The 14,023-nt window shown below is 38.5% G+C and overlaps 1 protein-coding gene across 1 annotated transcript in view; it reads right to left on the reverse strand.

Moving 5' to 3' along the window:
* Positions 1–6,121, reverse strand: part of LOC147872527 (uncharacterized) — a 98,648-nt gene extending 92,527 nt beyond the window's left edge. Inside the window, exons 1-2 of the mRNA XM_087356268.1 lie at positions 6,031–6,121; positions 5,620–5,762 (exon numbers count right to left, since the gene is read on the reverse strand). Coding sequence (XP_087212394.1) covers positions 5,620–5,762; positions 6,031–6,121 — 234 coding nt within the window. The remainder of the gene's footprint in view (positions 1–5,619; positions 5,763–6,030) is intronic.
* Between the last annotated feature and the right edge of the window lie 7,902 nt (positions 6,122–14,023).

Here is a 14,023-nt window from a genome sequence, read left to right on the forward strand (position 1 = left end):
TTGTGTTTTCTTCTAGATAAGAATTTAAATTATTATTTAGTTGAGTTTCTTTTTCTTCTTTATACGCTCCAGACTTGTTCTGGGGTCTACAATGCCTCTTATCCGCTATGTTAGGTTAGGTTACTTCGTAGGGAATAAGGCAACAGGGGCATAAAGATAACAATTCGCCTCTATTTAGTACCGCGGTTAAAAACGGCAATTAAACATGTAAATTGACAAAGAATGAATTTTGAAAACACATGCATCCTAAATGTCCACCCCTTTTCATGTCGATGACAGATAAACCCAATTTGAAGCATAGCCTATGGCGTTTCACTTAACTGCCTCGTGCTGACAACGTCCACTAGATTGGCCACCCTGTACACGAGCAATTAATGTGTCTGATCGACAGAGTTATCACGGAATCGTCATCAAATATTACGACTATAACTATAACTATAACCAGCTATTTTATTGCCACAAGGCACAAACCGGATTATCTATAAATCCCCCTTCAGTCTGGCGACAAGTATTCTGAAAATTCGAACACCTTTACAATCTATATATTATTTTGATAATTTCGAGCACGTATTAGGTTAACCAGCCTTCCCCTGCAGCCAGATTTGAGGGCCAGCACTGACGTTTCACTTTAAAACCGAACTCTTTTAGGTTTCTTTCATCACGCTGTAGCGTCAGCGAAAAACATCTTGTGGAATTTTCGATTCCATTTTTGCAACACACTATAATAATACAAACCATAGGAGCGGTTGTCACTGTTGTAACAATGTTCGACGACAATAACCACAGATCGAAAAAGAGTGACAGTTCTCTCGGGTGGCATTTCTGCAACAGTGACCTACGAAACTGCTGAGAATCGTTCTGTTTCCAGTTGGAAGCGTAAAGATAATTTACTTCAAACTTTGTTGATTTCCTTCAGGGCCATATTTTAACTTAGAAATTTGAAACTGAGCCAGCAAAGAGCTGTGAGATAACAAATGACACGCGTTTGCATAAGCAACAACTATCCACATCGCACGTGCCATTCTAGCGTCCTCTAAATCAGGCAACCCCAACCTGTAGCTCGCGGGAAACATGTTGTCCGCGGAGACATTTGAAATAAGAAAACGTCTTTCAACCCTTTCCGACAAAACGCCGAAGCAATTCCACCCCTTTCCAGGCAAACTACGAAAGAAAACTTACCACCACTTACAAATTCCCAAGTGACCCTATGATAAACCCTTATTTTTAGCGTTTGGTCTTTGTCGGGATAAAAATAACTTGCCGACGTGTATTCTTATGGGGATGTTTTCTAGTTAAAGACCTGCAGATGTGCGGGCTCCAGCAGCGGCTCCTTTCCGATATTTTCTTTGCCGGTCTTATTGTGCAAAAGATCACACCCAAGTTAAAATTAATGCACTAATATTTTGAAAAGGTTACGAGTTTCTTATTTATGGAGACATACATTACATAAAGAATTAATTTTTTAAAATGTGCTAAAAATAAATACACCCTACCATAGATTATGAATTGCATTTTTCACAAATTTTTCACATTATTATCAGTATATTTTATTGTATATAATATATAGAAAAATACGTAAATAAAGTGTATATATCATTATACTATGCGGTCCACATTTTATGCATTGAACTTCGTGTTGCCAGCATAACAAAAAATGTTGGGCAGGCCTGTTTTAAATGTTAACAAGCAACGAACGGTAGGTCTGTGTTGGTAGCACTGATGGATACTGTTTCAAATTTGTACATAATTGCAGTGTTGCAAAAAAAAACACTACAATTTCACGCCTCGGTTTGTTTGTTAGCAAAGACTCAAACTTTGCGTGGCTGTAACTGATGACAATAAATCCGGAGGGTGTCCAACAAAACTTCCTTTCTCCGTTAACGTGTTTAGCATCGCCCAAATTCGTAATAAATAGCTGAGAAATATTTTAAGAACCCTATAAAAATCATAGCTTGCGATGTCTTCCTAAAACAGACAGAAAATATAAAACAATTTTGAGTCAACTCCTAAAAAATATTATTTCTGCAAGTTGGACATAAAATTTACTGCATCTGTGCCCGTCATTCAATCAACTCTCTTTTTAATTATAAGCAAGCACGTGCTGTGAAATGTTCATTAGCAAAGTACAATTAATAATGTCAACTCTTCAGGTCAAATAGCACTTGCTTATTCGTGCCATTACAAAAATAAATTTCTACGGCTGACCAAACACACAGGCCAGCGCAATTTAACTACATGTTTCCCCTTCGGAACATTTTATTACACCGTAGTTCAAATGACACGTGTTCCACAGAGGCATTGCTCGAGGATTTCCTCCTACATTAGTATGAAAATGCCACAGGAAATGGAGCATGTTTCCACCTGATCTCCATGCTCTTCCATCGAATTTATACGTGAGATTTTGTTAATGGAAAACTGTCCTTTGTTTCTATGATTCAGTGCTATAACCTTTGCTCCAGAACCACTTGTTACACTGCTCTATTAATTCCATATTCGACGTATGAGATTTCAATTAAATTATAACCTAAGACACTAAGCCTCGTTTGTAATATTTTAATTTATTATGTATTAATACGTATTATTTTGAAATAAATAACAATGTATGTATGTAAGTAATTAACCATAGCCATCGCCACAATGACTGGGTCTTGGGTCGAGCCGTGTTATTGTTAAATCTTCACGGCCAAGGTACATTCTAAAAATTATGGTAGTACGAAAGCAAAATAATTAACGTAATATTAATAAACAACATAATATCTTTATGTAGGTGATGACTCATACTTCTCTTAAAGGATTTTTAAATTTTATTTTTATTCTCATCCTCTTATCTGTTGGAAATTGTGTCGTCAGACAAATTTAAATTACTTCCTCCATAATCCGGTCATTGAGTTTTTTTTTTCGAAATCTCCCTGCTGCAATCTTTTGACATATTCAACACATTCTGCCAAATTCTGAGTAGTCACATGATAAAAAGATATGGACCGTCAAGTATTAAAACGTCCATACTTATGGCGTGACCTGTAGCTGTCTCAAATCATAGCTACAACTAATTATCATGCATTTAAGGCTAAAACGTAAGATTCGACAATATGCTACATATTTTATGTTACACACTATTTACATTTTTTAATAACGAAGAAGGAAAACCTTTTGCCCGTCGCAAATAACTCACCGTCACAGATTTACAGTTCGAGTCTCATTAGAGACTGATCAGAATATTAATTACAACCACGTACAATTATAACATTGTGCTAACACTGCGGCAGAACTAAATGGCCACAAATATCTGCCACTTTTATTAGTGAACAGTACTGCAGCCATATTGGATTATCTGTACGCTACACATAGGGTTTATTAGGGCCGCGATAAGGAGATTTATTATGTACGGGAATGAAATCATTCTCACCGCCGTTCCCATAGGATTGGCATTAATTAAAGCAGATACAGTTACGCTAAATTCGAATTTAGCGAACTTCATTAATAGGATCTTTACCGCACAGCTCAAAGGAAGAAGGTATGCGAATGAATTAATGTAGTTTTCAGTCATAGTGGGCGTGAAACAGAGCACACATATTTTCTAAACATCTAATTTACGGATAATTAATTTTTAATGGCCTATGTGTTTAATGCATAATGACGAGCTTAAAAATCTGTACTGCTCCCCCAGTATTGTCAGGGTGATTAAGAATGAGATGGGCTGGGCATGTAGCGCGCATGGATGGGGCAAGAGGTGTGCACCGGGTATTGGTTGGGAAGCCTGAGGGGAAGAGACCGCTGGGGAGACCTAGACGTAGATGGGAGGATAATCTCAGGCGGGATCTGTGGGTGATAGGAGTTGAAGGAGACTGGATTTTGTTGGCTCAGGACTGGGTCCGGTGGAGGGCTTTGGTTAATTCGGTGATGAACCTTCGGGTTCGGTAAGCCATCTAGTTAGTTAGTTAGTTTATGTGTTTATTAATTGTTATGCATATTTACCATCTGAAGCCGAATCTCGTTCAATCATATTGAGTATTCGGTCCTTATAATACAAATAAAACACAATTCGTCTGTTTAAAAAAGTCAACTGGTTAATGGCGTTTAGGGGAATAACAGCTGTTTACAATCACACAAAACACACTGATACAGGATGCGATGTCAATGACTGTGAACTCAGGCGGCACGTGTAGTTAAAACTGCAGATTATAAAGGACCAACTTGAGAAAAGCAGTTAATGGAACAGGGTTATTTACAACTTCTATGTTAACTGGCTGCGCAAGTTATATAGCGTTGTTGTGGACGTGAGAGATGGTTTACACATTCCTACTTGAATCACAGGCTGCTGCTGAAGGACTTGTTATATTACACTGTCACTTTACGGAACGACACTCCACATCAAGCTACGAGAGTTTAACACGATCAAACACTACAGTTAATGAAGAATCTCATCCTAAAACTTTCTGTGATCTCTTCAAATATGCTATTCTCTGTCTAACCAAATCTAATTATGAGATTTTAGTGTGAATTTAATTACTTCCACTGTAACTAATACATAGTCTGTTAACATCCTTCAATTACTGCATTCTTAACACAGTTTCACGACCCCAGAACTCACTTTTTTGGGTATTAGAAGGCGGTAGTAAAATATTAATAAGAATAGGCACAAAACTCGAGATCCGAGACGTTTTATTAAAATATGATAGTTCCTCAGCTGAAAAAAATCCCTATTTTTACAAAACCTAATGACTCATTACTATTTTCACTAAAACTGGTTGAATCAAGCATATATCTTCACGCTCTATTTATCTGAAATCCGTTTTATTAACATCCTCTCATCTACACACAAGTTCCGAAACAGATATAATCCATTCAGAATTGTGAGGATCATAATTTGTGCAGTTCCTCACCACTGAATTTCTTTCCAGCCTCCGCTCACTTCATCTCTCTCAGATCCATATTCTCTCCAGCTCCCTGTTCTCATACCTAAGCGTCACTGAACAATTTCAAATCACATGCAAAGTAGCTTCCACCCACGTGAAACACGAAGCGCCTATTGCGATATGAACAAAATTGTCTACAGAGAAGTGGATATAAGCTTTCTTTTTTACACAGAGTAATTGAATTTCCTATCACCTGTTGGGGCCTGTTCCTTTGTGTAACTTCATAAGAAAAAAGAAACACGATTCATGATATGTTAAAATGCAGAATTCTATGTTGCAGAAGGTGTTTTATTTACATCCACGCGTGGTAATTTATAAACTTATATCTTACGTTTCTACGCATTCTTAGCGTAAACAGCAAATTGTAATTCAAGCTTCCAAACACCAAATTTAATCTAAATCTTTTCAGGAGCTTAGAAAATAGAATATAACGACAGAGAAGACCATTTGCGTTATTAATTCATTTATAAATTTTCTGCAGGGATCACTTAAAGATCAATCATTCTATGTTCATGAAGACAGAACAAATTTAGGATGGTAATGGTAATAATAATAAAAGTGAGGATTTGTGGTCAGGAAAGTGTTTTTCATAGTTTGGGCAGAAAATTGCCTGAACAGAAGTTAGTAACGACACCTTTATAAGTATTATAAAGTAGGGTGAACATGATCATATGCGAAAATGGGAAGACGGATCATCACTTACCTGTGGTATCCTGAAAAGACGCAGCAAGTTCGCAACTTGGATTGAAGTGACGCTAGAGGCAGCACCCACCACTCCAGATATCACTTTGCGGATTTGAATCTTGTTGCAGTGATATTCTGCCCCGTCGATGTTACTAATCGATCCTGAAAAGTAACGAAATCCATTGCTGAATTAAACGTACAGGGAGCTAAATGTTTTTATCTGCCACGTGATCGCTTTATATTGGAAAGAACCCTGCTCCTCTGGTCGTCCAAGCATACTTCAAATCACATTAACCTGCCTCTGTCTGATCTTCGTAATCTGCAAATACACATTCACCCTGAAGACGGCAACTTCAATGTTAGACGAAACCTTAGAAAACCTTCAACATTCCATGCAGCTTATATTTGAGATCCGAGTTTGTTTTCCAACCGAGAAAACCACTGGAATCACTGTCCTTGTTGAGATACTCTTTCGGATTTCCTAAAGAAAATCTCCACTTTTTATCAAAACCAAATTTCATTGACGTACTCAAAACAGGGTAACAAATAAGTAAGTTAATACATTAAGTAGACAATAACTAAAAAGTAAATAAACAGACAAATATTATAAAGTGAGAAGCCAAAAACAAGAAAAGTTCATAAGCAAATAAAGGAATGAATATATAAATAGTTATACAGCTAAATGCATAAGCAATTGAGCAAATAAATATAATGAAGGTATTTGTTCTGATAAGTGTTCATCTTGTTTCCGCTCAGGCACATCAAAGGTACGTGTAACTCAAGATCCGTCTGTGTAAATTGAGTGGAAAAACTCAGGATCACGTTTCCATACCTACCGGCTCAGTGCTACCAACGTTCTAAACCAACAACACTTAACATTTTGCCTTCACTTTTTACATGAGAAAGAGGACTTAATTAAACCTGCATCCTAGGTCCGGTTACGTAACCATCCTGAAGACCTCAGGTTTCATGTACCAAGCAAGCTCTGTGCTATGAAATGGCAGCCATAGGCGATAGATGGGGTGGTTATTCAGGCAGGAAAGAAGATGTTCGATTGTATAGGCCTACCAACACTTCGCGTACTTTATAATGTAAAAAAGTAAAAGCAAAGTTTGTCTCGCTACGTGCTATGTAGGCGCTTGGCGCCCGTAGCTAGTCACTATACTGACTGAGCTATCCCGGCTCATACTTTATAATGTAAATTATAAAATAAGCATAAAATCTATTTGAAGTGAAATAATAAGACTACTTAAGTCTTATTATTTCTGATTCAGAATAGGAATAGTTGTTTTTAACTTCGCTTTAGAATAGGCTGTACTCCACCGCTAGGAAAGTCCAAGAAAATCAGGAGGTAGGCGCCATTAGAACTCGTCGGCACACATGAGCTTTCCGCATATTATTATTGTTATTAGTGGTAGTAGCAGCAACAGCAGTACTATTTGGCGAAAACTTATATATCACAGGGCTAAGAAAAACACAGAAACTCTTATTAGATGCCAGTAAGAAAGGTTCATTTATAAACAAAGACAAAAGGGAGTTTAAGTATAGTCAATCATCGGTGACTTTTTTGAATGTGTGTGTCTTGTGCATAAATTAATACGCTTGTCACCACTGTAACGTCGTTAAGGTTTCTTTTTGACCATATGGGATGTTGTTTTTGACTCTGTGTGTGTTATTCGTAGATTATCATAACCGTTGCCATGGTAACGCTGTTAAGGGATTTTAGGCCTTATGGTTTGCATTGCTGACCACAGGACGACTGACCTAGTTGTTTTCATTGTGGTAGTTTGTAGTGGTTATTGTCAAAGGTGAGAAATGTTTTTTTCTTTAAAGATAAAAATGAAAAGTTCACAGCGAGAAAGGTCGTTGGTAGTGGAAGTTGGCTGTTTGGCTTAGCCTTACTTCTGGAAGACGACGAGAAACAATATACTGCAGTGAGAAAAAGAGCCATCGAGGGAGTACGTTGGAATTATTTGTACGAGTTTGTGAGGGCAAGGATAAAACCGCGTGGGGTCAGGCTATCCGTTGGTAGCAAAGCTTACATGGGAAGCTATAGAACGTCTGGTACTCGCTGGCTGTAGAAATTATAGCTCTCTGCTGCGTTTGTAGAATTTCAGTTGAAATTCGCTGCACTATTATAATCAGCTATAGCTTGGACCTGCAGTTGTTTCTGGAACAATTAGTAACAGAACAGTTTCAGTGGTTTACAAATGACAAGAAGACGATGGTCATCGCAGTGCTGTTATGCCAGCAAGTGAGAAATGAGATGCTATTTCATGCAACAGCAGTGGAAATATTAATTCACAGAGAAGCCGTAATTCAGATGAAGCTTTGGGTCAAAAGGAATGAAGAGATTAAAAGAATCGAAAAGCAAACAGGGAATCGGTTAAATTAAGCTGATGTGCGTATATTGGTAAAGGGAAAACCAGAAGATACTGTAGTGGAAATGCAGATTGGACCATGCAAAATACAGATAAAATAAACTAGAAAGAAAAGGAAGAGGTGGAGCAAACTAGACTAGAAGAAATGAGAAAGTAAGAAAGATGTTATCAAGAAGTGGAATGAAAAAAAATATCATATGATTATCGTAGTTAAGACTTCTAAAAGCATTGTTTTCCCTTCGATGTTGTAAGGACACTCTCACTAATTTATAGTAGAGTTCGCAATTCAGTGTCAATTTTATCTAAAAAGCCATTTCGCCCAAGGCCTACCTAAACCATTTAAAAATGTGGCAGAAGTTTGTGTTTCGGAACGGTAGTGACAAATCAAAATTACATTAAACAGATTAATTCTTCATAGCGTTCAGTGCAGAATCCTCATTATCTTCCCAAAAATCTTCTGAAGACGTAATTATTAATCTGTAAAAAAGTGAAGCTATCCCGCTACACGCCATATAGGCGCTTGGAGGGGAGGAAGTGTAACTCCTACTCATTCTTGACCTCGGCACTAGATGGGGTGAGTGGTCAGCATCACGCCATGGCCGCGCTTTACCCTGGGAAAGGATCCCGGTATCCATTGGATAGGATTCTGGATGGCTCCCAGAGCCGGTCTGGACGCGGAGACTAGAGGAAAGATATGCGCTAGTCGGGGATCGAGCCCCGGTCGTCCAATCCGTGGTCAGTGACAATACTGACTGAGCTGCCTTGGCTCCCAAATATTGTGTATGTACACTCTATAAATTTGCGTCTTGAAACTTCGTCGCACCTTAAGGATAGAACACACTTTAGGAAGGTCGGGAATGGAGGACACAGAAAATTGCCTAATAAACACTTCTTAATTTGCAGAGTACGGCAAGGATTATTGGAGCGACCAAATCAAGGAGTATAAGATGAGTAGGAAATGTGGAACGGGTTGGGGGGGGGGAAGATGCATAATGCATGCATTTTAATCAAAATATCTGAGGAAGCAGACCACTTGGGGCACTAAGGCGTTGATGAGAGGTTAATATTAAAGAGGGTAGTAAAGAAATGAGATTAATGTGGACTGGATTTAAGTGTCCCTGGACAGGGTGTACTGATGGACGCTTGTGATGACGTAATGAATTTTCGGGATCCATAAAATGATGAATATCAAGAAAAGCATTCAATGCGCCCCACGATCTTGGAGACATTTGTGAAAACCACTATGTTCCAAGAGTTGTTCAGACTGGAATTTGTGGTTCGGACAGACAGGAAACCCGCTATTTATTTTAGTTTCGTTCTTGAAACTTCGGGAATTTGGCTGTATTTTATTCTGTTCAGAGGAAACTGCCGCATTATCGATGATTCCGCGTTGGAACAAAATATTATTATTGCTTATGAAATAGTTATTAATATAAATAATTAACTCATTCAAAATCTGGAAATACAGAATAAGTAATAAATTTAATAAACCATGATGTAAAGCCAGTGGTTTGGATTCATACATTGAAGAAACAATTTTATGTATTATTTACTTGAGATGATTTAAGATTTTGATGGACCGAGTCACGTCGGACCCGAAACTATGGATTCCCTGATTCGATCGCATTTGTCAGAATTTTTCTTTGTTTCTTTAGACTTCATGATAGTCTCATTTTGTCTAACGAGCGTTACAGTAACTAACAGTAAACTTAGTTTTTTGAACTTACTATTGGCTTGTCCCTGTTTTTTGCGCTCGTTTCGTCTCCAGTTCAGGCTAGAAAATTAAATGCATAGACGACGGAGTGTGGTCGTACATCAGACTCGGGGTGGGAGGGAAGGAGGGGGGGTGTTTGTGTTCCTTGCCGTTTTGGAACGACGTAGCCGATAGTTCTATGGAGATGTCACGTAGAAGAGGAAGTGGCTAGAAGAAATAGGAAGGTCTGAGGAAACTCGCCAAGCGGAGAAAATGAAAAGAATTCCTTGTGACTGCAGTCGTCAGCTGTTTCGGCTTTTCTCTGGCCATCCCTCTCAGCAGCGTAGGAAGTACCTACCATTCGTTGAGCAGAGAGCGATGCTATGCACGTGATTACTATCCAGGACAAATGTTTGTGAATCAGGTGAACTGTAAAAGACATTTTAATGCCTTCGTTTGCTTATGGAAACATACGACGATGTTAATCTGCAGAATAAAGAGTTGGGAAATGTACACAGCGTAACAGTTCTTGACTTTTCGCCATAATTTGACCTTTAACGATGGTAGGGGTAACAAAGGTGACCTGGAGATTCCTGACCCATTCACATTCGAGGGCAGAAACGCATATAGGTCTTCATATAATGTGTTCTCTACTGACGAATTTGAAACGGAACGTGTCGAAGACTTTCAGTAAAACTGTCGGATATATAATTTTATGAAATTGCGTTTAGCCGCTTTATGTTATTGTTTTATGCATATGGACGGACAGACCGAGCGATTTGATTACGATCCGCGCTGAAGTCAACGCTCCTGAAACTGAATTAAGCTGCTGAGAAACTGTAGTGGACTAGATATGTTGCTCTCAGGGCGACGAGTTTGCACGTGGCTGTCTTCCGCTTTTAATTAACTGGACTCCACAGAGAGCGAAAAGTCAACAGACGTACAACTTCAGAACTGGAAGAGCTAGACAGTATCTGTCGTGTGTGTGTGTGTGTGTGAGAGACAGGAATTATCCTACCTGTACACTAATCCCGACTGTGATTAATAACAGGAAGTAGGATTCAAATAGGCCACCACACTCTGCTTCATTTACATTAATTTTGCTGCGTCCCATACGTTACTAAATAACGTCAGTAATAAGTGTGGTAAACCAAAATAATAAAAATACAAACTTAAGCTTGTACTCTATACGCATGGTATGTAGATACCGAACTAAATGTTCCTATGACCCAGCTGTGCAGTGGTTTTCAATGTTCATAGTGTAAAAGTACGTAACAGAATCTGTACACGGAATCCTTGCAGTTAAATCACGCTGTCTTGCGGATTGGGGACAACACGGAGTTTCTGTGTTTCTCCAGTTTTTTTTTTTTTGTTCGCCGAACAATTTATGCATTCGCAAATATTGATTAAATCATAACTGACCAAATGCCAGAATAGTAAAAACATGGCAAGATGTTTTTGTACTCCGCACAAATAGAAAGACGCGGGGAATTAAGGCAGCGGATCTGCTATTACGCACAGCTGAATGATCGTCTTCTTTACTTGCAGAAGATCGTCAGAAAGTGTCCTCTGCACATTTTTACTATGAGTATCCTTCAAATTGATTGACAGGGATAATTAGACTAATTGAGCCATTGCTTTATTTTGGAATCAGAAATGATACCAAATAGTCCCCACTGTCTTATGTCGTTTTAGCCGTGAGTGATTGATTCATGAGCGTAATGCCACTCAGATGGGACTTATGATTGTAAAAAATATGTTTATCATTCATATTAACGAAGTCGGAAACTTCATTAACTTAATTTTATTATCATTTTCCACAGACCATCTGTAATGATTTCTTGCCATGATTCTGTCACCAGAGCCTTGTTTGTGATAACGAGGTGTACAATGTGAAGTTATGGTTACCACTGGGGCCGGAGAGACTTTACATTTCACACCCTTACTTAATGAGACATTGGTGTCTTAAATTAAGACCATCTGTCACTTGAAATTGAAAGATATGCAACAAAAGGATCTGGTCTTACCAAAAAGCACCCACATAATTATTTTCTTCGCATTTAAACAAGGGCTTGGCTTAACATCACTCAAATACAGGATTGTCCCTCGGATGTATAATTAATTGTTGTTTCTTGGTTCTACAACTCAGTTGTGGGTCTTGGCCGACTCCTTTCCGGAGGTTTTTTGGTCTTAGATGTGTGCATTTGTAAGTAGTGAGTTACCAGCCCATTAATTACTTTGTTTAAATGTGTTAATAGTGGAATCCGTCATTAGAGGAATGTTTTCATGGGATCTTTCTCTTCTCTCCCTACAGCGAGTTCGCGTGTGTGATGAAACACAAACGCTCAACGCGCGTGCATAATGCATTTTCTGTGAACACGATTTTAATTGAATGCTTTCACGCCTTTGCTCTCTGCTGGTCCAGAGTTTTCTTGTATCTCTGGGGGTCATGGGAGGTTTAGGGGCAGGAGCGTCAGATGTATAGCTGATGAGCGGACATGGCGTCGCATAACGTATAGGACCGCAAGAGTGGCAGGTAGCGGAAATGCTGGATAAATATTTGTCGATCTTCTGGCTTGTAACGCTGTGTGGACTTCTTGTAGCTAGCAGCGTTTCGGAGAAGCATACTGCCTCCTTTTTCAGGCCTGGGCTTTTAACGAAACGGATTGTTTTAGATGTTGTCAGCCTCAGTTGACAAATATTGCTGGAATGAAGCTTTCGAAGGTTTGAATAACCATCGAGTCTCATGAGGACTTTGTGTCGGGCATATCCGAACAGAGGACGTATTCAGGATTATTTGTCGTCAGATTAAATGTTTTATTATATAAAAGTGGATTGTCTATTACATAGGGTAAAAATCACTTTGTTCATGTATGTTAGAGTTTAAAGGAAGATAAGATAGAATTCAAAAGTGTTATTTGAATGTTGTTGAAATGATAAATATTGTGTCTGTGGTTGCGGTCAATGATTTCCATCTCGGAAATGGACGTCGCGTGTTGCTGAACGGATTACAGAAGTTGAGCGAAAAGTGGAATGCGAGGAGAAGGTATCGCAGTAGTTCCACGTGGCAATATATTTTTAAAATTCAACTATTGGTGTGATTGTTTTTTTTAGATTGTAAAATAGCTGCATGGTAGTTTATAAACATATATGCACATGATTTACGAAATAAGTTAATGGGGTAATAGCGACTATGCGAAACTTGTGATACTCGACAAATTACACGTAGAATCTGTACTAAAGTAATACATTTTTACAAAAACGAAATAATTGCACTACTAACTCCAGTTGCATGTAGTAAAAAAATTCTCACTAGATTATGAATGAGTCTTGTGCTGTAAAAACCCCGTTTAATTGTAAACTTGCATTATGTGCAGTGAATACGACATTAAAAGTTGTAGGAATAGGAAAGTAGACTTTGTGAATTCTACTCGGAACTACTTCTTTTATTCTGAGATAAAAATGCAAATAGCGTATTGCCGTGCGTTTTTATTGGTTAGTGAGCGAAAGAACATATTTATAAATACCCATAACTAAACTAAGCTGCGACAATTTGTCTTTTGGTACTTCACAAAAGTAGCCAAAATAACCACGCTGACCATTGCAACGTGGAGAATTTCCCACAAAATCACTTTGACCCAGAAACGCATGTAAGAATTCATGCACAGTGATCGTTACTCTTTTTCGATATTAACCAAAATTGTATTCTATAGTTAGTAGGATATTTGGACCTAGAAGGGATTAAATAAGTGGATAATTTAGAATTTTACATAGCGATGAGTTGCGTGAATTGTACGGGTCATCTAACAGAGTGAAGATGATGCAATCTAGGGGTACATACAGGATTTTGGCAGGGAATCCCTCTGGAAAACGACCACTGGTAAAACCGAGAAGGAGATGGGAGGATAACATCAAGATTGATCTTAGGTAGGAGGGCTGTGAGGATGGTAAATAGATGGAGTTGGTTCAGGATCGTGGCCGGTGGCGGGCTTAGGTTTTGTCGGCGTTGAACTTGCGGGTTCTGCTACCAGGGAGTTGGTTAGTTAGTTAATTGTAGTGAAAGTTCCCATTATGGAATAAAATTAAAATCTCGAGTTGTTTCATACGTAACGAACAGACGATCGTATGTGTGTATGACAACTCACCACTTTGATCTGTTTGACCGTTTTGCGAAATATATTTGTCATACCCCCTGATGATAGTTCACGTACCCCAGCTTAGAATGGATGATGTATTATGTTTTAGCTCTGGAAAATGTATATCCGTGCCTGCAGTAGATTAAAGAAAATACCGATATATGCGTGGCGGATGTCTTTAATCTAAGTCGGGTACGAGTTTCCACTCTTACA

Source organism: Zootermopsis nevadensis, unplaced genomic scaffold (genome assembly GCF_977971745.1).
Source record: "Zootermopsis nevadensis isolate Lab colony 2312 unplaced genomic scaffold, Znev_1.0 Znev_ptg000026l, whole genome shotgun sequence".
Lineage (NCBI taxonomy): Eukaryota > Metazoa > Arthropoda > Insecta > Blattodea > Termopsidae > Zootermopsis > Zootermopsis nevadensis.